The sequence below is a fragment of the Anastrepha ludens genome, chromosome 4 (assembly GCF_028408465.1).
Source record: "Anastrepha ludens isolate Willacy chromosome 4, idAnaLude1.1, whole genome shotgun sequence".
NCBI lineage: Eukaryota > Metazoa > Arthropoda > Insecta > Diptera > Tephritidae > Anastrepha > Anastrepha ludens.
The window spans coordinates 118,710,052-118,735,983 of record NC_071500.1 but is presented as its reverse complement, the minus strand read 5'-3'; the positions used below and the strand labels follow the sequence as shown (position 1 = coordinate 118,735,983).

At 35.8% G+C, this 25,932-nt stretch overlaps 1 protein-coding gene across 7 annotated transcripts in view; it reads left to right on the top strand.

Moving 5' to 3' along the window:
- LOC128860854 (pericentrin) overlaps positions 1–25,932 on the top strand; it is a 93,838-nt gene that overhangs the window by 61,512 nt on the left and 6,394 nt on the right. For 6 of the 7 annotated variants that reach the window (XM_054098625.1, XM_054098628.1, XM_054098626.1 and 3 more), the window contains 5 exons: positions 894–2,084; positions 2,390–2,557; positions 13,048–13,242; positions 13,311–13,493; positions 13,612–13,959. In XM_054098625.1, coding sequence (XP_053954600.1) covers positions 894–2,084; positions 2,390–2,557; positions 13,048–13,242; positions 13,311–13,493; positions 13,612–13,959 — 2,085 coding nt within the window. Of the gene's footprint in view, positions 1–893; positions 2,085–2,389; positions 2,558–13,047; positions 13,243–13,310; positions 13,494–13,611; positions 13,960–14,428; positions 14,731–25,932 lie in introns of those variants that run through there. The other variant, XM_054098630.1, reaches the window with a different exon arrangement.

Sequence of the window (25,932 nt, the reverse complement as noted above, 5' to 3'; positions counted from 1 at the left end):
GTATTTAAAAATATTTAATAATGTCGTTTTTTTGCACTCGACTGGTCTAAATAGTGTTTTTTTTTTTTACTAACAAGAAAAAAAGAAGAAACATTGAACAAAAATAATCGATAATAATAATTGGCTTATTCGAAAGAGCAAAAATTTCCATTCGATTTTATGCATTTGCCTGCGTCGGCTGGCTTTGCACATACACCCCGTTGCATAATTATAAACGCATGTGTTTTAGAGAAAATATTTTTACATGCAAGTAAGTTATTTAAGCAAGTTCATATAACAAGCAACAAAACAACATCATTTGTATTAGGCAAGAAGAGAGCAGGCAAATATGACGTCGCACATCATTTCTGAAGGGCTGAGGCCAAGGCACATTAGGCGGGTGGCAGCAGTGGGGTGCATTTTTGCTTCTTTCTATTAATTTGTGCTCTAAATTGTAAAGTTTTGTTTAAGTTACTCTGAATTGTCAATCTTTGTTTATATATTTTGGCATTCTACGTAGCTAAAACAAAAACAAAGTACACTGCTCTTGCTGTTTTGGCGCTACTTCTGCTACCTGTTTAACCCTCCGCTAGGCACCCAGGTCTGTCCAGACTTTTTCGATTTTGAACGCGAATTTAACATATGTATTTCTATTGTAGCTAATGACTTGACCTTGATCTAATGACTTAACTTCCTAAAATTTAGTTTTCTATCGACTAATGGATATAACCCTTTTGAAAAAGGTCCTCGAACAGGATGAAAAAAGGCCAACCCCGGGTGTCCAACCGAAAGTTTTAAAAAAGGTGCCCAAAGGAGGATTAATGTGCCTTAGTTGAAGCTTCCTTTATCACAATTATTTAATTAAATTAAGGCTATAATGTTTTGAGTTAAACCAAAATACCTTCTTTTTACAGATGTCGCGCCTAAAAGCAGACTATGAAAAGCAGCTGAATCGCAAGAATAAACGTCATTTAACTTTCGATTCAGCTCGCGACTTTGAACTGGTAATTAATGATCGCGATAATTTACGAGAGTTGTGCAAAAGTTTCCGCAGCGTTTTAGCGGAACTTTCCAAATGCGTTGTGAATTGCGAAGATGACATCAATAGCACGCTAATGCAGGAGGTACAGCGCCTGGTGGCACATAATCGTACCTTAGATGAGCAAACACTTGACGCGGATATGAATATTTCCCTTTTGAATACATCTCTGAGCTCCAAAAAGCAGGCACGCTACGTTCCCGATGTTCACAGTTTATTGGAGGTAGTCGAAGATCCCATTTTGGTGGATTTTGTAAGCAACAAATGTGGTGATCTAGTGGAAGACTTCGATTTGCGCGAATGTCTGGAACGTTTAAACGCTGAAGCCGTGTATCTATTGCATTTATCGGAAGAACTACATAAACGCCAACGACCTCGATTATCTAGCGTATCTAGTGGCTTGGAGAAAATTGATAGTTGTTGTGAAGGAGATAGCGATGATGAGAAATCACCGGCAAAGCGCGAAAAACTGCATCGCTTTTTACGTACTTCATCGCTGAATGAACAAAATTTGCCAACATACAGAGAGCACACAAAACAACAACAGGGACAGCTACTCAATTCATTGCCACCCGATTTGAACCGCCTACGTGGTGAAAATTCAAATGATAATGATGAGATTTTTTCCACACCCGATGGCAACGCATCGGAGCTCAATTTCCAGGTGCATGAATTGAAGAATCGACTAATTAAGTCGGAAACTGATCGCGTGAAGTTGCAGGACGAATTGGAGCACACAATCAAGCGAAATGCAGAATTGGGACAGGAATTGCAGGCACTACGTGATCAATTGTCTCAATTAAATTCGCTGAACCAGACTGACTATGCGGAGGGCTATGGCCATGGCTCGCTTAGGAGTCCGCAACGTGTTTCCGGTTCGGATAAATCATCGACCAGCTTCACACAATTGCAAGAGAAGGCGCGCAATATACTCTCTTCGCCCACGCAGCAGCAGCCCAGTAACGATGCCACTGTTGTGCTGTTGCAAATGATTGAAGACTTTTGCCGCGAAGGCGAGAAGGTGATGGAATGCGGAAAGAAGGATCGCGAAGATCTGCAATTGCAGGTGAGCAAACGAAATTAAACGTAGATTAGTGACTTGTAAAGAAATGGGGTCGCAATGGTACGTATATATAAAATATGGCTCTAAAACTTTTATCATTTAACAAATGGGCGCATGCTGTACTTACAAAGCGTGCCTGTACATAATAGATTTTTTTGAATTTTATATTAAGTTCGTAAGTTGTAGAATTTATTTTTATTATATGTACGAGTATGTGTGTGCATATATAGAAGATAATATTACCAAAATGGGCGTTTAAATAAATATTTACATATATGATTGCTCCTCCATGCACAATACATACATAGATTGACGCGGCGGATAAACAACTAAAAGCAACTCGTCACTTCCTCGAAGAGCAGGCCGCCGAGCGAGAACAGGAGCGTGATGAATTTCAGCGCGAGATCGAGCGCTTAAAAGCGCAACTGCGCGATAAGGAGAAGGAGCGCAGCACATTTGAAAATGCCTCCAAGGAGGTGAGTGGAATATGCAAACATTCTGCTGTCTGGTGTTGAATTGTTTTCTTTCGTTTGTTCGTTTGGTGTTTTGGTTCTCCTTCTCTCAATAGATTTTTCTTCTGTTCCTAATGTTGATTAAAAATTTGAGTATTACTTTTGTGGTGCTTTCCTACTTATCAAATAATTTCATTTCACTTTCATGGGTGGCACAATTGGTTATACTAACATTTTATTTAATTTTTTCTATTTCTAGTACTACGAATGGGATTATGAATTCATTTTCTAGATGGAAACCTGCTTGTGTTTGTTTACTTTGTTTCTTACGAATTTGCATTAACAAGTGATTTTGGCCAACTTTGCTCAATTCCTAGTGTTACTTATACTAACAACCTTTTATTTAATTTGTAAATACGTTCGTAAATCTTATCGTTTAATTGAACACTTGTTTTTGTATGTGTTTTTACTAAAAAATTACTAATATTGAGTCGTGTACTATTTCCGATGGTTCTACGCTGCTAGTAGTCTTGATCATTGCAAAACTGGTCTAATATAACACAATACAGTGTATTCTTTCTTAAGTCCCTTAAGGGACTGAAAAATTTGTCCGCTTATGAGAAAAGTGTAAAAAAAGTGAATATGTAAGAGAAGAGAGAAAAAGTTTCAAAAAATTCTTAAGGATTTGTGGTATGTACTGACAAAAGTATCCATTTCCGTTAAGAGCGAGTAAGCTGTACTCGTATATTAGATGAAGTAAAAAGTTCAGAGTTCTTTTCGCCAGTTGTCTGTAGTGAGCTATGTCCCACGATGTCTTCGAAGCGTGTAGTTGTTTTTGTTGTAGCAGCATAAAGACATACATGTGTAAGGAATACTGCTAGAGTGATAATCCTTGGTGAGATATAAATCCGGGTCGTTCCGGTAACGTAGAACCGACTGTCGTGGGTACGACGGGTGATATGGTAAAGAAGAAACTTTTTTGTTTGAAGTAGAAACTTGTGCATAACATCATTCCAAATGGGGGTGAATAACAGGAAATTTGGTACATTCCCCAGTACCACTACAGCCAAGGTGAAAAATTGGATCGTTTACAGATCGAATGGAAAAACTTTCCTTTACTACCACGATATATTTGAATGGGGGGCAGAGAGGGAGGGGGCGTGGCACCACCCACCACGCCCATTAGAAAGAGCAAGGTTACACCATTATAACCGTGAAAGTCCCAACCTCCTAGTGTCCCTATAGAACTCCCAGGAGATGTTTAAAAATTAGGTTTTTTCCGACCGCATTTGCAGTTTGTACTGAAATACAGTTGAAGAGAAGAGTATACAGCAGTCGTCAACCCAGCAAGCATTTAACTTAGGTTTTATATTTCATAGCACTTATGAAAACGTTGTTTTATCGTAAAAGTTATGAGTGCCGATGGCGAAAATTTAGGTCAAAAAATGTTCGATTTTGCATTATTTCACTATTTATAAAATGTTTTTTTTTGTAAAAATATTTGCTTTTGTAATATACATGTATATTTGAAATGAGAAAAGCGCCGCAGGCGAAAATTTGCGCGATTTTTATTCCAAATTTTCAGTATTTGTAAAAATATTTGTTTTTGTAATATATATGTATATTTGAAAACAAAAAAGCGCCGCAGGCGAAAATTTGGACTAAAAATCGCGCGATTTTTATTCCAAATTTTCAGTATTTGTAAAAATATTTGTTTTTGTAATATACATGTATATTTGAAATCAAAAAAAGCGCCGCAGGCGAAAATTTGGACTAAAAATCGCGCGATTTTTATTCCAAATTTTCAGAATTTGTAAAAATATTTGTTTTTGTAATATATATGTATATTTGAAAACAAAAAAGCGCCGCAGGCGAAAATTTGGACTAAAAATCGCGCGATTTTTATTCCAAATTTTCAGTATTTGTAAAAATATTTGTTTTTGTAATATACATGTATATTTGAAATCAAAAAAGCGCCGCAGGCGAAAATTTGGACTAAAAATTGCGCGATTTTTATTCCAAATTTTCAGTATTTGTAAAAATATTTGTTTTTGTAATATATATGTATATTTGAAATCAAAAAAAACGCCGCAGGCGAAAATTTTGACTAAAAATCGCGCGATTTTTATTCCAAATTTTCAGTATTTGTAAAAATATTTGTTTTTGTAATATATATGTATATTTGAAATCAAAAAAGCGCCCCTATAAATAATAAAAATAATAATGAAAGAATTGTTCCCTTTTGGTTGACTGGGTTTTTCTTATTTCGCTTTGTTCTTCTCTCTCTCATCGTTCGTTTGACAGTTCGCTCCTCAAATTTATTCTGCACGGTATTACAAACGGTTAGAAGAACATTTGTAATAATAGAATTTTAATAGAATTTGGACTATTATTTAGTAAAAATAGCTTTAAATCGAATGTTAATGTAATAAAGAATCTTTATAAGTGATTTTGTTACTTTTCTGTGTTTGTATTTAAGTGAAATAAGCCTCTGTAATGGGGCATTTTTTCAAGCTTATGAAAAAAAGATGCATTTTTAACGTTAAATATTGCTATTAATTCTTAATTTTAATTTATAAAAAGAATATAAATCAAAAGGCTGATATAGTGACTACATTTGCGTGCTATAATTTTTAAATTCGGACCACGCACTTAGACATTATAACCAAATATATCGTGGTAGAAAAGGAAAGCTCAGCCGATCGAATATAGCAGCGAATGGAAAAACAAATTATAAAATAAAATTATAAAATTCGTGGAGTTTAATCGGCATTGCTCAAGTGTTGAAAATTATTTTAACACCAAATGTGGCAACCATATTTTGAAGCAAATGGTAATTGGCGTTGAAAAATGTGTCACGAGAGTATTAGCAGTATTGCTGAATAGCAACGATGCTGTGCTATGTTGAGTTCCTTCAAGACAATTTTATACATTTTTAACGTTGCGTCAAAAAGATCTAAAAAGCAACTTTCACTTTTTCAAGCAGACACCCTTTAAGACCATACACCTATTAAAAGAAAAAAAAAAAGAAATCGTCTGATATATAAAACTGATATATAAAATAGAAATTTGCCTAATTAATTGACCAAAACGCTATTTCTTTTTTGGTGAATTATATTTGCTGCTTTCGAAAAAAATATTTCGCAAGGGACAAAAAAATATATATATAGGTATATAATATATAATTGGCTTTTTGATTTTGTTCCACAAATGGAGGAACCTACAGTTTTAAGCCGACTCCGAACGGGAGATATTTTTTATGAAGAGCTTTTTCATGGCAGAAATACACTCGGAGGTTTGCCATTGCCTGCCGAGGGGCGACCGCTATTATAAAACTCTTTCTCTTCATTTTGGTGTTTCACCGAAATTCGAAACTACGTTCTCTCTGAATTCCGAATGGTAGTCACGCATCAACACATTCGGCTACGGTGACCGTCGTATACTTCACCTTTTTATTGCATACATATTTTACACGCGGCAAGTTTATTTGAGACAATTTTTCAGTACGAGATATATACACGAAAAAACAATGCAGATTGAAATTTACATGACCGACTTTGACATAATGAATGATAGCATTGCCATATAGCAAATAGTGCAAAAAAGTATCGATACCAAGTAGCAAGCTCGGAAAAAGTATCGACTAAAATTACTACTTGCATCTAGAAAAAGTCACCCATACCGCGCCGTTGAAATAATGGCTCCGCAAGTTATTACGCACAAAAAATTATACATTTTTTTACTTTCTGTACAATTTTTTTACTATCAATACAATTCAAAAATCCTTAAAAACGAAGCAAATAATAGTCAAATAAATAGAAATGGGGTAGTAAATTTTGTGAAAAATGCTAGTTAAGCTGAGTCCAAATACGAAGATAAAATATAAAGAAGTTAATTCGTTTTTAAGATATGAGTTTTTAAGATCTGAAAAATTGCAGTGAAAAGTGTTTCTTAGATACCCAATCAAAAATGTTTTAGTTTCAATGTGGATCTGATAAATTAGCAAACAGTTTTTATTGGATTTGCGGAGCTAGCGGATTTAAATTGACCGCGCACTTCTGTTCCCGACAACACAAATGTGTAGCTGCTCCAGATGCAATGTCTCGACTTCTAATTGTAAAAATATTATGAAACAGTTTATTATTGAAGGTGCTACGATTCCACTAATGCAACGCCTTTGCAGTCGTATACAAATACGAGAACACCAAAATAGTCAGAATAGCAAGTCTCTCTTAAAACAATACTCTATTCTTATAAGAAAACTCTGAATAGTTAAACAAGAAACTGTGAAAACAGACTACTTATACATACATACATTCACTCATATACTATGTTATATACTGAGGAAATACTTAAACTGCACATCTTTATAGACTAACAGCTTACCCTCAGTGTAGTAAATTAGAAATAATTTGAAAGAGAGTTTATAAAAATAAAAATTCATTGCTTATAAATGTTCTTGAGTAAATATAAACAGTTTAAGACCTGTTGAATGTATTTCTCAACCTAAACCTTAGCTAACAGTTTACACTACGAAAAGTTTACATACAGTCGCTGGCTGCTAAAATGTGCTTAAAAATGAGAATTTGAATTTTAGAAAGGAAGATCCCAACTTGTTGGTGGGTGATAATATACAGTATTGTTCCTAATTTTAATATTTTACAATCGTAAATTTAATATTTAGTTGGCATCATTGTTGTCTTTTTCTAAAGTAGCTGCTGTAGGCTTGAACCATTGGGAAATCAAAATTTACTTCAGATAAACCCAGCAATTTTCAATACGATTAAGAACTGGAGAATTGCGAACCAAGGTTAACAACGGAACGATAAGGGTGAGGTACGCTGCATTAGACAGCCAAATGTTTTATGTAACTAAATTTAAAATTTAAGGTAATACCAGGATATTTATATTCATTGACAATTTCAATGGGAATCCTACCTTACGTCCAATGACAGCCAGAAATAATTCTTATACATTCTCTGAAAACCATAACTTTAGATTTCAACAGGTTTACGTTTAGACCCCACTACGTGCAATAAGCATAAATATCATCAATCAGTTTTTAAGATATATCGCAGAATATGCAAGTAAAACAATATCGCCAGGGTACAGCTGTACCTTGACCGCACATAAACTGCAATGTGCTTTATTTTTGACAGCGAACTTTCATGCGAGGAAATTCGCTCAGCAATTGGATTTTGCTTTATACCTATCTTTACTATTAGGAGAAAATTGCATAGTTAAACCAAAAATCATGAAACACTCACCGGTCATAATTAAGTGGCCAGGGACTGTACAAGTATGTATGCAGTCGTGTAACAGCTTCAGCAAATGGAAAAAGTTGAGCAACTCTCCGCTCGGCCGACCGTCAGTCCAAGGGTAAATGCGTATGTATGTACTTATATATATTCATATGCATATTGTGGAAACATTGGTTGTGAGGAAAATATAAATATATTGTGCATATATATTTATACGCATACTTCAAAAGAATAAATGATGTTTGCTCATTACGAAATAAACTGACAGATGCCATAAATTTTAGGATTAATGAGCTCTTCGAGAATTATTGAACTCGATATGCAAAGTTATTGTAAAAAAAGATATGTTCATAAATGTTGACCTTTGAATGTGCATTTCCCAACAACTGGACTGGGTGTTTCAATAAGAGCTTTTATTAAAAATTTAAACATGCATCAGCGAGGGATCTGTCACAACTTGACGCTTGATGATGTACTATAAATATAATACGTTGGACTAACAAATGACGGTATGAATTCTAATATCTCAATCGCTTGACGATCTAAACAAACGAGTAAAGAGTGAAATAAAATATTGCAAAATGTGTATAAGAGGGAAGATACACAGAGTGGTTTTTTTAGAGTTTAGAATTTAAATGTACTATTTTTTTTTTACTTTGATAGCTAAATTATCTTCACGGTGTTAGATATTAAATATATAAATATTTGACTATGGGTGCCACTTATTAATGGTCAAACTCCCTCAATTCCACCCAGCGCAAAGTACTTAGTGATAATCTTGGAGTCCAAACTTAGTTTGAAACTGAACATTGAAGAACGGATAAGGAAAGCAGAAATAGTATCTGTATGCCTGGAAGGATACTTTATGGTTGTGTAAGGTGGTTTACGAGCATTTTAACATACGAATCTGTAGCTTGGTGGAAAGCTCTAGAAAGACATTACAATATCAAATTACTTGGCAGAATATGAAGATCAGCCTGTGTAATAACGGTCGGTGGAATCAGATGATGTCTTATGGAGGATCTTAATGTACTGACCCACGTCATTCCGACAGATCTGCATATCAGAAAGATGGCAATCATGAGTACATTTAGGATAAATGAAGCGGGTCACTGGAGGGGAAAAACGTATGGTTACACCAGTATATCAGTATACCTCTGAGAGCACTGATTACATCATCCGATTGGGGACATTTAGTATGAATATTTCTTTCCTCTCTGTGTCCATTTCAGGATGAATGCAATAAATATTCTCAATAAACAACTTCCACATTACAGTCTGTGCAGATGGCTTTAAAATATGTAGATTGTGTTGTTGGAGCAGCTATATATTCTCATAATCCTAAAGTTGAAAAATCTGCGTATCTTCCATCTTGCAGTGCATTTCAGGTATTGGCAATAGAGGAAGGTTGTAGGTTACTAATCGCAGACTTCTCTTTTAAGCGCAATATCGCTATTCTTTCGGAGAGTCTATTCCAGAACCAGATTGGGCTACAACTACGTCTAAACTGGTGGAACAAAGTAGAAATAGCCTTACCACCTTGAGCGAGTGAACCATAACGTTACCCTAATCTGGGTCCCGGGACATCGGAACATTGAAGGAAACGAAGTAGCAGACGAACTGGCATCCATTTGCCGTTCGGAAGCGGCGTGAAACTGTAGGTCCTTTTGTGGAATAACATCAAGACGCACATCACAATATCATACATTTAGGGGTCAATCTTCATTCTCCAATTAAATATTCTAGTTTCTAACCGGTCCAATGATAGGCTACGTAAAGCTGGGGAGAGTGTTTGACGCCACCTTAATTTACCGGAACGTTGACAATTTTTGTTGCGATGTTTCGGTGCTGTGAGCTAATTTTATCTTATAAAGACTTTGGCTAAAAGCTTTATGCCTACAATGCTAGGTAAGATCGACGCCACGATGTGGACTGAGTGATTCCCTACTTCTGTAAATTGCGTGGAACGCTTCAACGTCGTCCGTTTTGAACTGATTCTACGGTTTTTTGCTACTTCGTCCATTATATACTATAGCATTCATAGCTACCCTGGTGAGTTGAACATTATGACCGACTTTAACAACTTAAAGCTGCAAACTTAGAGACTTGGAGTTTCATTTCGGCAGTAACTTTTAAGGGGTTAGGGGTAGTCAGAAGCCCGTAAAAAATTATGATTTTCAATAAATTTTTTTTGCTACTCAATTGCTTTATTTTACAAAAATAAAAACGTAGCATTAATCCATCATGTTTCGACTTGGCTTTAGCAGAATTTCAAAAAAAAAAAAATTAAAATTAAATTAAATTGTGTGGAGCCCGTTTCTCTAGAAATCCCTTGCGGTGATCATCACAAGTCCTTGGAGCTTCATCTAAAATCAATCGGACAAGAGAAAATAGTTTTATAATAGATAATCTTATACTGATCGAAGCTTTTTTTTCTTCTAAATTAACAGTATGGCGAACTCAGGAAATATTTTTCAGATTTTTGAGAAAAAAAACCGGCATTAATTGTTAAAAAAATCGAAATCTTTGAAAAAAAATCCTTCGGACAGCACGCACGAGTTTTTTATGTTTTTCAAAAGCAGTATAAATTTTATTGAAATCTACCAAGCGGTTTTTTATAGAGATCACCAGTTCAAAAAAAAACAAAAATTGTTGGCGTATGCCGATGATATCAATATTCCATCAGTGTAAAACTGTTTGTTCTGCCTTCTCCAAACTGGATAAAGAGGCAAAGCGAATGGGTCTGGTGGTGAACGAGGACAAAACGAAGTACCTCCACGTCACTGTTGACAGTTATAATTTCGAGGTTGTAAAAGGCTTCGTTTATTTAGGGCCCAGCATTAACACCGATAACAATGTCAGCCTTGAAATCCAACGTAGAATCTCTCTTGCCAACAAGTGCTACTTTGGACTAAGTAGGCAACTGAGCAGTAAAGTCCTCTCTCGACGAACAAAACTAGCACTCTACAAGACTCTCATCATGCCCGTCCTAACGTATGGCGCAGAAGCTTGGACGATGACAACATCCGATGAAGCGACGCTTGGAGTGTTCGAGAGAAAGATTCTGCGTAAGATTTTTGGACCTTTGCACGTTGGCAACGGCGAATATCGCAGGCGATGGAACGATGAGCTGTATGAGCTTTACGACGACATAGACATAGCGCAGCGAATAAAGATCCAGCGGCTTCGTTGGCTGGGTCATGTCGTCCGAATGGATACAAACGCTCCGGCTTTGAAAGTATTCGATGTGGTACCAGCTGGTGGTAGCAGAGGAAGAGGAAGGCCTCCTCTGCGTTGGAAAGATCAGGTGGAGAAGGACTTGGCTTCACTTGGTGTGTCCAATTGGCGCCGGTTAGCACGAGAAAGAAACGACTGGCGCGCTTTGTTAAGCTCGGCCAAAATCGCGTAAGCGGTTATCGCGCCAATCAAGAAGAAGAAGATCACCAGTTCAAAAAACATAGTTTTGAGAACAACGCATTTAAAGTTTTGCTATCGAGCTCCGGATCGCCCGAGCGGCCTTGATTAATTGTTAAATAAAGCGTTTTTCAGTAAGAGCGCTTCAACTTTTTTTTTGAATAAAACACAAACGGTTTGACTTTTTTAACTAATTTTTTTTTTATTATCGAGTTTGAACATATACATTTAAGTATGAAATACGATTTCTTTTGCATGACCACCGCGTGCACGTTTTACGAAGTCCAATCGTTGAACCCAATTTTCGACCACTCTTTTGCATAAATCGGCCGAAATTCCAGCAATTTCGCGTTCAATATTGGCTCTGAGCTCACAAATCGTCGCCGGCTTGTTACTGTAGACCAATGACTTCACATAACCCCAAAGAAAATAGTCTAGAGGCGTCAAATCACACGAGCGTGGCGGCCATTCGACCGGTCCATTTCTGGAAATAATACGCTCATCGAACTTACTCTTCAACAAATCAATTGTAGCGTGTGCTGTGTGGCTTGTGGCCCCGTCCTGTTGAAACCACATGTCGTCTAAGTCCATACCATTCAATTGCGGCCAAAAATAATCGTTTATCATGTCGCGGTATCGATTTCCATTCACAGTAACGTGGCGATCGTTCTCGTCAACGAAAAAATATGGGCCAATTACGCTGCCGGCATGTAAACCGCACCAAACAGTCGCTCTTTGTGGGTACATTGGTTTTTCGGCAATCTTTCTTGGATTATCTTTCGCCCAAATGCGGAAATTCTGCTTATTGACGAATCCACTGAGGTGAAAATGTGCGTCCTCACTGAAGCTGACGTGCGCGATATGCATTTTGATTTGAACGCCCGTTTTCATAATAAGCCTGAGTAACTTTAACGCGTTGCTCAAGTGTGTAGCGTTCCATGATGAAATGTATACTAATGAAGTTTACAAATGACAAGCGAAAAATAAAAAATATTGCGTCGTTCGCCCTCCCTATCGGAAAAAAGTTGAAGCGCACCTATTGAAAAACGCCTTATATTTATTAAATAGTATTTGTCGGATTCACTTCAAATTTTCACACAATATTCAATACAATATTAAGATATTATACTTTTTTCGAATTTTCAAAGATCTTTTGCCACTCAGAAGTGGATACCTCTAGGATTCAGCAGCTTCTTAAAGCTTTGAAAAACGTTGACCTCGCGTCTTATTTTAGATGTTTGGGAACAAAAAGAAATTATTAGGTGCAAAATCGGTGCTGTAAGGCGAATTACCCATTAATTCGATCTTTTGTGTGCTCAAAAGCTCTCTCATGTGAGCCGATGCATGAAAGCTCGCATTGGCTTGGAGGAGGCGGTTGGTCTTCTTTATTTCTCTGAAAATTTCTGGCAAACAAATATTTGTGTACCACTCAGAATTTACTGTTTTACCTGCCTGTAGTGGTACAGTTGCCACATAGCCAGATTTTCTGAAAAAACAGGCGACCATTTGCTGTGAGATTCAACTTCGATAACAACAACAACTTTTGATAAAAATATCGAATTACAGCTCATCACACGCAGTGTTGCCAAAGCGTAAAATATAAAAGGCTACCCTCGTAGAATAAATAGTATTAAATACTTTACTTTAGTAACCCATATTTTTTTATTCTCAAATATTTATTTTGCATAATAATGCACAATTTACTAAATTCTAAGTTTTATAATTTTCTAATCAAAATTACCTCTTTCTCACTAGAAGTAACAACATTTACCATAAGCTGCTAAATTAATTTGTTTTACAAAAAAAAATTGCATCCAAACTTTTTGCCACAAATTACAGGTCGAACAGTTGGAATCGCAAATACGCGAACTCACACAAAAACTTAGTGAAACGAATGCGAAACGTGATAAATTCGAAGTGGAGCTAAAGGCTTCAATTGACAAAATTTTCGTTTTGCGTGAAATTATCACCGAGTTAGAGACACAAGTGGAGACAAAGGCGCTCAACGAACATGTCCTGACTGAGAAGAACAAGGTAAATTAGCGAGTTAACGAAGGTATAATTGATTTTTAATGCGCATTGTGTTTTTGCTTTTATTGTAGCAATTGGAGGATTACATAAATTCCCAGACACGTTCAAACGAAGCTTTACAGAATGAGGTGCAGACTTTGAAATTGGAGATTGGCGAAGGCTATCAGGAGCGTATACGCTTTCTGGAAGACAAACTGCAAAATATGCGTCCATCCGCAGAGCAAAGTATGGTGTTAGATCAAGTGGTGGAGCAGGTGAGATATCGCTTATTCTTATATTATATAATATAATTTATTTGCTTTTGTTTTATTTTTTAATAAATTTATTTAAAATAAGTTACATAATTTTCTCTAATGAATTACGCATTTTTAGCTCCGTGACATCGAGAATAATCTCGATCAGAAAACGAAAAATCTCGAATCTGTGCATCATTCAATTTCTTCGAATGCAAATAGCGTAACCGAGGATGTATCTGTGAATGGAGCTCATCCTATCAACGCATTGGCATCAACAGGTGCGCCAAATAATCCCGCAGCGACAGCAACGATACCAACTCCAGGTTCACCGATGCACCCTTCGCCACGTCAGCATTCGCTCACCATGGAGGGCGTACAACGGATTGCCGACAAAGTTGCCAAACATACACGGGTCGAAGAGGCAGCCGTTAAACGTATAAGAGATCTGGAAATGCAAGTGACTCAGATGCGTGACGTCTGTGTGGTGAGTTTAAAACTTTTTAAACGCTTTTACCGCAGGAAGAAGCTCTCTTGGTGTTCGTTAAAAGCAGTTGCGTTTAAAAATTTAAAAATGTGAAGCTTTTATTATGTTTACACACACACATACACATACACTTTCATGTATGTATTTAGGTGTTTGTGGTTTGCGTGCTTTATGGAAAACCCCATTTTAGTTCTATGTTACAAAGTGAAAGCAAGAGTCCGTGCATTTGTATGCCCTTTAGGAAATCTCATAATATGCTTTTGTTAGGAGTGATGTCGGTGTATTGGGATTGTGTTTTCTCATCATTGTTGTTTGTTTGAATTATTTCGGCAACATTTGAGTGTGCTTGCCTCAACAACCGCCTGCGTCACATGTAGGAGTTTGCGTACATTCGCTCTCATCGATTGTGGCTGGCGGATCATGGACCAACATCATCGTGGCTGCAATTTAGTTTGCTCGTTGTTGTGATGCGGAGAACGCGTCTGTTTTGCATAAAAGTTATTCTTATGTGTTTGAATTGCTGTTGAAAAGCAAAATATACGTTTGAGTTCATAAGTGTATGGACGTATTCGCCATAGTGCACGGGCAATTGTGGGAGATGCTTTTTATTTTCTACACTGATGCGTCCAATTACGAAAGGCAACATTTCTTGATTAATAAAATGAATTATTAATATTCCCTACGAATTGATAAACGTTAATAAATTACTGCCGAGATATGTACAATCAGTATGCCAAAGGCACTTTTGCCTTCAAATTGAGTCCATTGCGGGTAAGCTAGTGAACGAAGAAAAAACACGAAAACAAAAAACGCAAAGAAAAAAAGCAAATTAATAATAGTGCCAATTTATGTGAACTTTTCAAAGCATTTTACTTGAATTTTGTCTCTGTAAAGGTTTAAATTTGACAGTAACACTTTTTTGATGCCGTAGATCCATTTTAATGTTCAATTATTTATAGCCCTTGTGTTTTTTATTTAGTTTTCAAAAGTAAAAGTAACATTTTTATTTATTTATTTTTTTTATCTTTGAGTTTCGTGAACTGTTTTAACTCTCCGTTGGGCACACGGGCTTTTACGACTTTGGACGCAAATTTAACATATTTTTATTATAGCTAACGACTTAAGCTTTCAGGCAGCTTCCTAAAATTAAATTTTCTATCGATTTATGGACATAACCTTTTAAAAAGGATCCTCCAACAGGACGAAAAAAAGGCCAGAACAGGGTGCCCAGCCGGAGATACATACATAACTTTTTTCTTTTTGTCAATTCGTGTCTACGTAAATTTGCTTCATCATATTTTTCTTACTGTGCGAATATTTGCATGACTCTTAGTCTCGGCTGTTATGCACAAATTTGCTATTATATGCACTCTTGTATGTGTGTTTGAATTTATGCAAAATTTCTTACGACGCATTTCCGCGTTATTGCAAACTTAATTTTAGCCAAGTAGAACAAACGCATAAAAATTATATTGACCAAAGTGTATGTGTATGGAAAATGTGTTTATTAGGTTGAAGTCTCAAAATAGAATATGCGACTCCCTAGACATACCCACTTACAACATTTTTTTGCATTAATACAAAAAATATAGGATTTAATAATTTTCTTCATGATTTTTACTTGAAAGTTTTTTCTAAGCGAGCAAATAGTAGAATCTCAGTTTGCCCATTTTTAGTTAACTTTCCTGTCTATCAGCCAATACTCTCCTTTTCGATTTTTAAAAAGACTTAGGAAAGTTCAAAAAATGAACAACAGATTGAAAGCAGAAGAACTTTCTAAACTAAAACTTAAAAAAAAAAAAAATATAGGGTTATTATTATTATTGTTGAGTATAGAGCTTTACAATCTTCTTTTGTTAGAGTGAACTCCTTGCCCTTTGCCTTAGCCGTAGAAGGTTTCATGCGTCCTTCTTCGGGAGTATATTAGCAATTTAATTCTTCAGTACCAATGTCACCCAGTACTCAAACAATCCAAACATGATGGGTCATGTCAAGTGTGTTTAACTTACTTAGGCATTCCATCGCCAGTTTATAGGCATCTAAAGGTCTTAATAGCCATTTGGAGGTCTAACAAGACTGATTTGTTCTGGCCTCGATAGTTGCGCCTGATATTTAAGTCTGCCAACCTTTCATCAGTTCTGACCCATCCGTTTACCTGATTATCATATTAAGTATTAGTTTATTAAGTATACTTTGTATACTAAGGTTTAGGACTGATAATGCTAAATAAAATCAGATTGAAGTATCCCATCTCCTAAATTTCTTCCTTTCGGTACTTTCAGAGGGTTACCACATTGGTCGTTAATGATATCATGTTGTTGTAGTAGCATAAACATTTCCCATACATGCACAGGGAATGCTGCTGGAGTGACAGTCTTTGGCCGGATACAAATTCGGGTCGTTCCAGTAGCAAAGATTCATGATGCCATATTTTTGGCGTTGGGGACATCAATATGGTCGTACGATTTCTTACCATACTTACCATATACTTTCCTTTTACTCTGATTGAAACAGTGCATCTGTCGCACCTGGTTTTCAATAATTGTTCCTCAAAGTTGATGGTCTCATTTTGTTCACAAAATTCTCACACATGAAAAAATGCATACATTTGTTTTAATGAATGCATTTTTTATTAAAATTAACTTAGCAAAGTGTTTTATATGGAAAAGGTTTCCTATAATACGAGTATGTAGTTGAATGGTGTTTGTGCACTGAACTGCAGTGAATTTTTTTAATTGGATGCAAAATAAGCTAATGATATATAAATTCTTTTATATTCTTGATCCAACTCGCATGTTCCAGCAACAATTTCTTGGTGTAGGTAATGAAAAAATAAAGCATCACCAATTAGTTGTGTTTACATTTACATTCTACATTTCCCCCATATGATGCAACTGCGGATGAAACAGAAAATAGCGCCACGACTAGAAGTGCGCCAATAATCCAAAGCCAGAAGGAAGTTGACTTTTTGTTTACACTTTCTCTTAGCTCACCTTATATATGTACATGCACTTAAACATATGTACATATGTATGTACAAGTGTGTATATGCGCTTGATGATACGTTGCAGTTGATTATACTTCTTTCACGTTTCACTTTGCATTTGTTTGCCATCAGTTAGCACCAAAGAAGCCATACCATATCTTAGCACATTTTTTGTTCTTTGTTATGTTAATTTTCAATTTTATCTACGGTGTATGCTCGCTTCTGGATGAATGCAGGCCATTTGTGCGTTTCAATTTGTTGTTGTGCTGCTATTATAATCTCAATTGGAATGGTATCAGATATCTTGCAGCATTCCCCTATGCAAGCATGGAAACATACAAACATATGTTGACATTAGGGTGGGTCAATTTGTATAGATCGCGTTTTGCGACATTGTTGTTGTAGCGGTATAAACAATTCCCATATATATTAGGGTAATGCTGCTGAAATGACAATCCTTGGCCGGACAATTTCTCCGGAAATTGAGGTCTTGTGTAAACATCCTCAAATCATGTCTTTGGTTACATTAACACTATTTTTTCTCAAAACTGCGTCAGCTTCACGTAACTATAAGTTCAACTTTGTCACAAGCAAATGAATGATCTGATCTTGTTTTGGCAAGGTTTGTTTTGTGGCCTCATCCGGGAAGTCGTCAAATCTTTTAGCTTCGGTATACCGTTGCACCCATTTATTTATGAACGTCCTCGACTTCTTCAAATATTCTTTCAAATTCTAAATTTTGCGGGTCACGCTTCTATTTCGCTCGGGATTTCTAACTGGCCCCAGCGAGCAGAAACAGCTGTTGAAACAGCCAAGAAACAACAATAACAAGGTTCCATAATACAGACTGTACAAGTTTGTTTAAAAAAAAAGCATTTATAGTACTTAAGTAAATGTTAAACTTCATATTCACTTTGTATTAATTAAAGGAAGGTTCTTTTACAATTTTTGTAGAATCCGAATCGGCTAGGAACGACGTCGAAAACAAAAATTTACCCTCCCTAGTGCACATACACACATGTACTCATGTACCCAGTAGAACTAGAAGATCTTTATAGTAGTACTCCTTTTCTTTAATTTTGGTTTAATAAAATAAATGCTTTAAATTATTAAAGTATGAAATTATTACACTTTTGAAAAGATTTAAAAAATCTTTGAAAGATCTTTTTTGTATAAGCAAAGTCTCGCTTTATAGGTAATCTTATAAATTGTGAACATAAGTAAATTTAAAGAAAGGATAGTTTAAATCGTTAAATCTTCATTTTGTTTATCCTACTCGTTTCAAACCCAAAAAGGGTTTACGCGCCAATTATACATATATATATATACCTATATATATTGGGTAGTCGAAAAGTCTTTTCGTATTTTGTCAATAGATGTCGTTGGAGTCATCTATTTCCAGTGCTATCAATCACATTGTGTCATATCATGTGGTCTTAGAAAGGTGTAATTTTAAGCTTCATTTAACCAAAAACAAATTAAATTCGGAGAAGTTGAAAAAAAGTTATAGCTGTTCAAAAATTAGTAAAAATAACGAAGAAATTCGCTATATTTTGAAATTTTTGTATACAAATGGGAAGAATGCCACGCAAGCCACCAATGAAATTTGTGAAGTTTACGGAGACGATGCTGTATCAGTTCGTGTAGCACAACAATGGTTCGCTTGCTTCCGTTCTGGAAATTTCGATGTGAAACATGCACGTCGCTCCGGTCGATCTATCGTTGAAAAAGTCGATGAAATTATGGAAAAGTTTGACCAGGACCGTCACATGACATCGCCAAGGCACTAAACATTCATCATGAAACGGTTTTGAACCATTTAAAAAAGGCTGGTTACAAAAAGAAGCTCGATGTTTGGGTACCACATGAATTGTCTGTGAAAAATTTAATGGACCGAATTAACTCCTGCGATTCTTTGCACCGAACCATTTCTGAAGCGAATGGTAACAGGAGACGAAAAGTGGATCAATACGACAATAATATGCGAAAAAGATCATGGTGCAAGGGTGGTGAAGCTCAACAAATGGTCGCAAAGCCAGGATTAACGCCTCGAAAGGTTATGCTGTGTGTTTGGTGGGATTGGAAAGGAATCATCTACTATGAGCTGCTCCAGCCTGCTCAAACGATTGATTCAACAACTGATGAGATTGAAGCAAGCAATCGAAAAAAAAACGGCCAGAACTGATCAGCAGAAAAGGCGTCGTCTTCCATCAGGACAACGCTAGGCCACACACATCTTTGATGACTCGGCAAAAACTGGGAGAGTTTCTCTGGGAAGTTTTGATGCATCCACCATATAGCCCTGACTTTGCACCATCGGACTACCATTTGTTTCGGTCAATGCAGAAAAATGAGTTGAAGTTTGATTAGAAATACGAAAAGACTTTTTCGACTACCATATATATATAGGTATACTCGTTTCATTTGCTTACTCCCTCATTGCTTGTTTGATATTTGACATTTGAGTCAAAGCGAGTGCACAAATACATAAAAATATAGGAAGTAATGGGGAGTAATCAATACTCGCAAGGGATCACTTCAACGATGATTCCCAGTGCCACTGGGTACATGCATGCATGCATACACATACACATGTACACTTACATACATACATAAGTACCCCATAAATAACTATAAATGTGCGTACAATGCCCACTTCGGCTTCCAGAGCTTGCATTGGTTGAGCATCAATTGATGCGTTCATATACAGCTGCGAACAACTAAGTAGCTACGCAATGCTATAGAAACTTGTTTGAAATAAAGCTCTAAATTGAACTGCTATGTTTTAACTATGCATTGGCGTTTCAATTTAACGTTGTTTTAAATATTATTTAAGTTGTATAAATTTCGTCTACACATGTTTTACCCAACAATTGATCTCACGGTCATATAATTAATAACACTTGGTTTGTAGGCGTTAAAAATGTGCTCTCATTCATTAGGAGTAATGTTTTATTGAGAACCTATTATTTTTAATCACTCCCTTCATTTCATCCTTCATAATCCGATCTTCGAAATTTCTGACTTTATACTTTTGAAGTTTTTCTTTAACAGCTTCCAGAGATTCTCGATAGAGTTCTGATCAGGACTACATGAACGCCACATTTTACTTCTTGCATCCGCGTGGGGTATTCTACGATTTGTTGCTATGTTGACAGATCCATGTAACTGGGATGTAATGGGACAACGAACTTGTGATTTTCTAGTTGTCGCAAGTTTGTTTATTTTCATTTCATACGAAAATGTACTCTGTTTCTTTCTTTTACTAGCTTGTGGTGGTAAACTTTTAGATAGTTCTAACAGTTGCTGCTTTATTTTCTTTAAATGCTTTCAAGGTAATTTTTCGGTCGTTATTCTTTTCTGGAACGGTGCGGAATGACGCAGGCGCTCATTCTGGCAAACATATTTTTTGTCATTCTCATTACTATTATGAATGAAATTCTTAAAAACAGGAAGGCATTTTTCAATGTACACTTCAGCATTTCTGCTAAACTTGATTTTTTAAGCTTAGGACCGATTTTGCTACGCTCACCATCTACAAATTTCTTAGATCTTGATCTTGCCAATACCGGCTGGTTTATCAGGTGTTTCGATGTTTGGAAGTTTGAATCAATATTTCGGAGTCTATTCATTGCCTTCAATGGTAGAGTAACTTTAATCGTCCATTACACAAATGAAAAAAGAACTTGAAGCAAAAAAATCCTAAAGGGCGCTAGTCTATATATATTTTTTACAAGTACTGACTGATTTACAGGAACTGATTGTGCACTTGCACACCTAAAATTTCATAAACACATATATGTATCTCTAATATACTTTTGAATAGTCTTGCCGTTGACAGTAGGGATGTTGACTAATTTACGATAATTTTCTTTCCCACGACAGTCGGTTCTACGTTACCGGAACGACCCGAACTTATATCAGGTGAAGGACTGTTTCATTTCCCGTGCATGTAGGAGGAACTTTTATGCTGCTAAAACAATAACAACTGATTTATGATACGATTTTATTGATCAACCCACAATTTAATTCTTTAATTTAGCAGAAGCTTAGCTGCTTTGTAGGGGATATTTCCATCCGCATTTTTTTCTTACTTTTTTTATATTATAAATACATTTTTTTTAAGTTCATCTAAGAAAAATTGGTCAAACTTCCCATATTTCGTTGGAAGTGAATCATTTTTATAAAATATGCAACTAAATTCTTGGCTCTGTAGCTGTCGCGATTGAGTATTTACGATTACGTTTAATATATTCAAATGGTCTTCAAGTAAATGATAGCTCGAATAATACCCTTCTCTTCTCTTAATTTGTTTTGTTGATGAGTTTTTTGTTGCACATGCAATTATAGATGAAAATGAGTAATAATTTATATACCACTTGTTCACTGAATTATCATGCAATTGGCTAATATCTTGAAACGGTTTATAGAAAACCTGACCTGGTCTAGATGGGACTACCTGCATGTCGTTATTATTTTGTTGAGCGCAGCTGTATATAGTTAATGCAAAAATATGTAATTATCTTTTGGTTAATGTCGCTGCGAATACTTCAAAAAGCTACCACATCACTTTAATGGTCTCAACGACCTCTGTCAACGTTGTGGCACTGTGCGGTTATACTGTTTGGCCTCGCATATGAAAAGCCACTTACTCCTCTACTGTAATATGTCACACTTTCGAATCTGGGTACACTTACACTTAAAAGATACAATTACTTCCAGTGTAATGCGAGTGCTAGCTGGCGCAGGGTAGTCTACATTTACAGATGCTGCAGTGCCCCAGTAGTCCGAAGTTCTTAATTTTTTTGTTTACTTAGTGCTTAATTAATGCAAACTCGTATGCACAGATATGTAATACACCTCATTATTCTTCCGCAAACTGAATTTCGTTTTAATTTAATACACTTCAAATTGAAAGGGTTATTTACAGTTTTTGTGGAGTAAAGAAATTTGTAGAACTAAGGGGTTGGGGAGAGGAGATAGACATTTTGTTTTACTTAGCATTATTTATTTAATCATCAATACAACCGTATGTATTTACTAACTTTTGATGAAATTGGTTCATTGATCTTCAAGATATCGTCAGTTAAACTCATCAATCAGGAAGAAGATATGAACTGTGGAAAATTTGAATTTTGTACCGAGATTAAGTTACTCACTAAACAAGGGGAAGCATTACAGATTATTTTAGCAGATATCTCGTCTGTGCCTTCTCTAGCAGAAAAAATAATGATATACAAGTTGCATGGTAGTCAATCGAGATAGTCGGCTGGAGAGTCAATTAATGAAGTCCTCAGATATTGTTGAAAAAGTCGAAATTATAGGTATGTAGATTGAAATAGAAATAAATCAGAAAATTGGTTAGAGTATCACCCTAGGATTATGGCCTAAAAGGTTTGGCCATCAAATTTGGCCAAGCAAAATTATGGGAATAGTTTTGGCTGTTACGTCATAGGGGATCTGACAACAGAATTTTGCCCGCTCATTTCACACGTTGTTATTAGTTTTGTTGTTGTTGCTAATTTTGATGTTGTTGTTATTTTTGTTGTTCGTATAGATTTAGTTAGTTTTGTTGTCTTTGTTAGTGTTGTTGTTATCGTTGTTGTAGCATTTACTCCATACATAACCAGTAGCGTCAGCAGATAAACTGATTCTTACAAAATCGCTGAGAGCAGGTTAACGATCTGATGTTGGTCACACCTTTTCGAAAATCTTTCATGATCATTTCGAACCACGTTCATGATCATCTTAGTATTAAGTTCAGTGCAAGATACTCACATTACTTTAGAAGCAACACCATGTCGAGTGTTTGCGAAATATTTTGAATCTGCTTAGACAGAACGGGGACGAATTTATGAACCGGATTGTTACAGAATACGAAATTGGAGTTTCGTGAATCGACGCAAAGCGAATCAAAGTGTCGTAATCGGCTGAAAATATCATGGCTTCTTATTTGTCGACAAGAGTTAAGTTGCTGTGGCTGTTCTATACACGTTGAGCTTCGAAAGTCCAAAAATAGAAAGATAGTTTTAAGGAGTGCCTCTTTGGTGATGAAGCAGCCAAATAGCCGGTTCCGTCTCCTTTGAAGGCCTAGACAACGCTGTTTTTGCTTTCTATTGTATAATTAAACATCTTAAATCCTCAAGCATCGTTCAGTTTTTGTTCTGCAAATTTCTGTGGCAATTTTTATTTTTGTTGCACATTCTTATAGTGACATCTGTCGAGTATAAGGAGCGTTAATATTAAAATCTCCCATACAAGGCGCATTCAATAGATATGGTGGAATTAGACCAACAATAATGTTTTGTATGTTTGATTGTCAAAGCAAAGTATTGACAAAGTAGAAAACAAAGAATGAACTCGCCTTGTTTCATTCTCTGCTGGCAGCCGTGTCCAAGTTGAAAAAATAAATAAATCAGCAGGGGGCCAAGCTCGGTGAAAACAGTGATGGGTTCATGATTACGTATTATTTTTGACCAACCGCAGAAACAAGCATTGGCGTACGAGCCCCCAGGTTTATCGTAGTGCAATATCCATGATTGGGCATGTTATCATATTGCTGACTGCAAACGAGCATAACTTCAACGGAATATTCCTTATTGGTCGTCCTTCTTTTAAGAACTTACGAAGCACTAGGACATTGTAATAACCAAACAAAAAAAAAAAACAGTAAGCAAACCCATCACTTTTTTTTTGTACTACTAACCAATTGCAATTGGGATTGTTAGGCTGTGGTTTCGATATTTCAGTGTTTCGTCACTATGACTCTTTTGACAAATTTGGACCATCGTTGCCGTCATTAAGCAATCCCTGGGCCATGCCATAATTTGTTAGGTCAAGCTTTTGCAATTTCGGGACACAAATCGCCAATCAAATGGCTGATAATATCTACTTACTATATTATATGTTGGAGACATACATACATATGTAACAACAGACAAATTCAAATCCGAATCCGAATGTACGTTAGTGAACAAACCTATTTATTTATGTTTTTTTTTTTTTTTTTTTTTTTTTTTTTATAAACTTATAGTTAATACTTTAACGAAAGACGTACAAAATTACAAATGTTTGAAGAAAAGTATAAAAATTAAACAAATTTTCATCGAAATTTCAAATTTTTTAGTCAGAAATTTTATAGTTGCTGCTTTATTTGTGCATTTGCTGCAAATAAAAAAATTTCGAGCATTCGTTGTATGAAAGAAAATTCGTAATTGTCCGATTGTCATAAAAATGAATGAATTGAGTATTTGTGTATTAATTCTCTTAAATTTATTTTAGTTGTTGGTGTAGCAACGCGCGCCGGGTACAGCTAGTCTTGAATAAAAAAAATATCAAGAATCAATATTAATTTCGAGCCACCTTAAGCTAGCTGCCCAGATTTATCTGAAACCCCTTACATTTTGATGCACATTTTTTATTTTTTTTTTAAATATTGTAATATACAAAGTTTGAAACTTTGAATTATATGATTTTTTTTGCAGGATGAATCACATTTTTATAAAAACAATTAAATAAAAAATATTTGCATACGCTAAACTTTGCAATATGTTGCGCTGCTATTATTGTGTACACAGGTGTATGTACCATACATTGAACTTGCATCTTATATTTAGCTTTGAATGTTTGATATTTTTCCATTAACCACTTGTGTTCGGCAACAACGTTCGAATGACCTCAGTGTGAGTATCAGCTCCCATTCTGCCCATTCGGTGTAGTGAATCAATTGAAAGGCAAAATTCATTTGTTGTAATGCAACAGACTGACTTTGTTGCATGTTCATCAGCAGGATCAGAATGAGCAAAATGAAGTGTGTGACGTCATATATTGCTTTCGCCTTACTTCTCTCAATCCCGATCGTAATTCAATACTGTCGGCATTTCTAAATTTTAGAATCAGATTTATCAGGTTTCATATCCTATCAGTTTTTGAGATTTTTTATAAAAATAATTTTAAAGCTACTTAGGTGTTTGGAATAAAATTTTTATTGGAATCATGTGTTTTCTTCTGACATTGTTTGTAATTTATAATTTCTAGAGCACAATTGTTGTTACAATAAAGTGTATTTGAAGTCATGGTGGTTGCTTTGGTATCTGACTGTGGATGGTTACACCATCCATCTTCTCCAGATTAGATATTTTTTAGCGAGTACCTTCGGCAGCATACAACCACAATCACAGTCAAGGTACAGATCCACTTTAACCACCTAAGTGAGCGAAGTCAAATAAACGCTGCCGTCGGCCGACTAATTTTAAAGTAGACATCATTCAATTTATTGTAGAATACCGCAACATAGAACCGATACCCAATACTGTATGAAGCTTACTAATGAGGTCAAAAATACTACTACCCTGATTTTTTTGCCACTACCTAGTCTAGACGAAGAAGTCGAGCTTTCCACTGAGGCCGGTAAAGGAGGGTCGTTTGAAAAGTCCATACAAAGTAAGAGAGATGTTACTATTGGCGCATATCGAGATTCTGTTTAGTTAGTAGCATCTTTTGGAAGAACATCCACCAAGTTTCAGCCACATCGGTATATTTCTTTGGGTTTGGCACTTATAATATTGGAATATTTGAATTCGGATTACTTTAGCACCTATACATACAACTTTTCTACAGGACTCCAACATATGAAACATACAGGCAGATGTAGGAGCTCTGAGCGAAAGTAACCAGCTCTTCATGTGCTTTCGTGCCTTCTTAAACCATTTCAGTAAAAAACTAGTGAACTTTAGTCACATCCCATCCAAATATCAATTTCCCTAAAGCTACTGTTATATGATCTTCACAAAAGCAATTCCATGGCTCACTAATTTAGTCAGGGCTTAGTATTAACATTGTCAACGACTTTCTTTTCAAGCAAAACGGTTTCCTTAGCGAGTTGTGGTTATATATAAAAACCCAATGTTTTTACTACTTTAACATTAGATAGAGATTAATTTTGATTCTTTAGTATCCGATATTTTCTTTTTCTATTTACGTTTTCC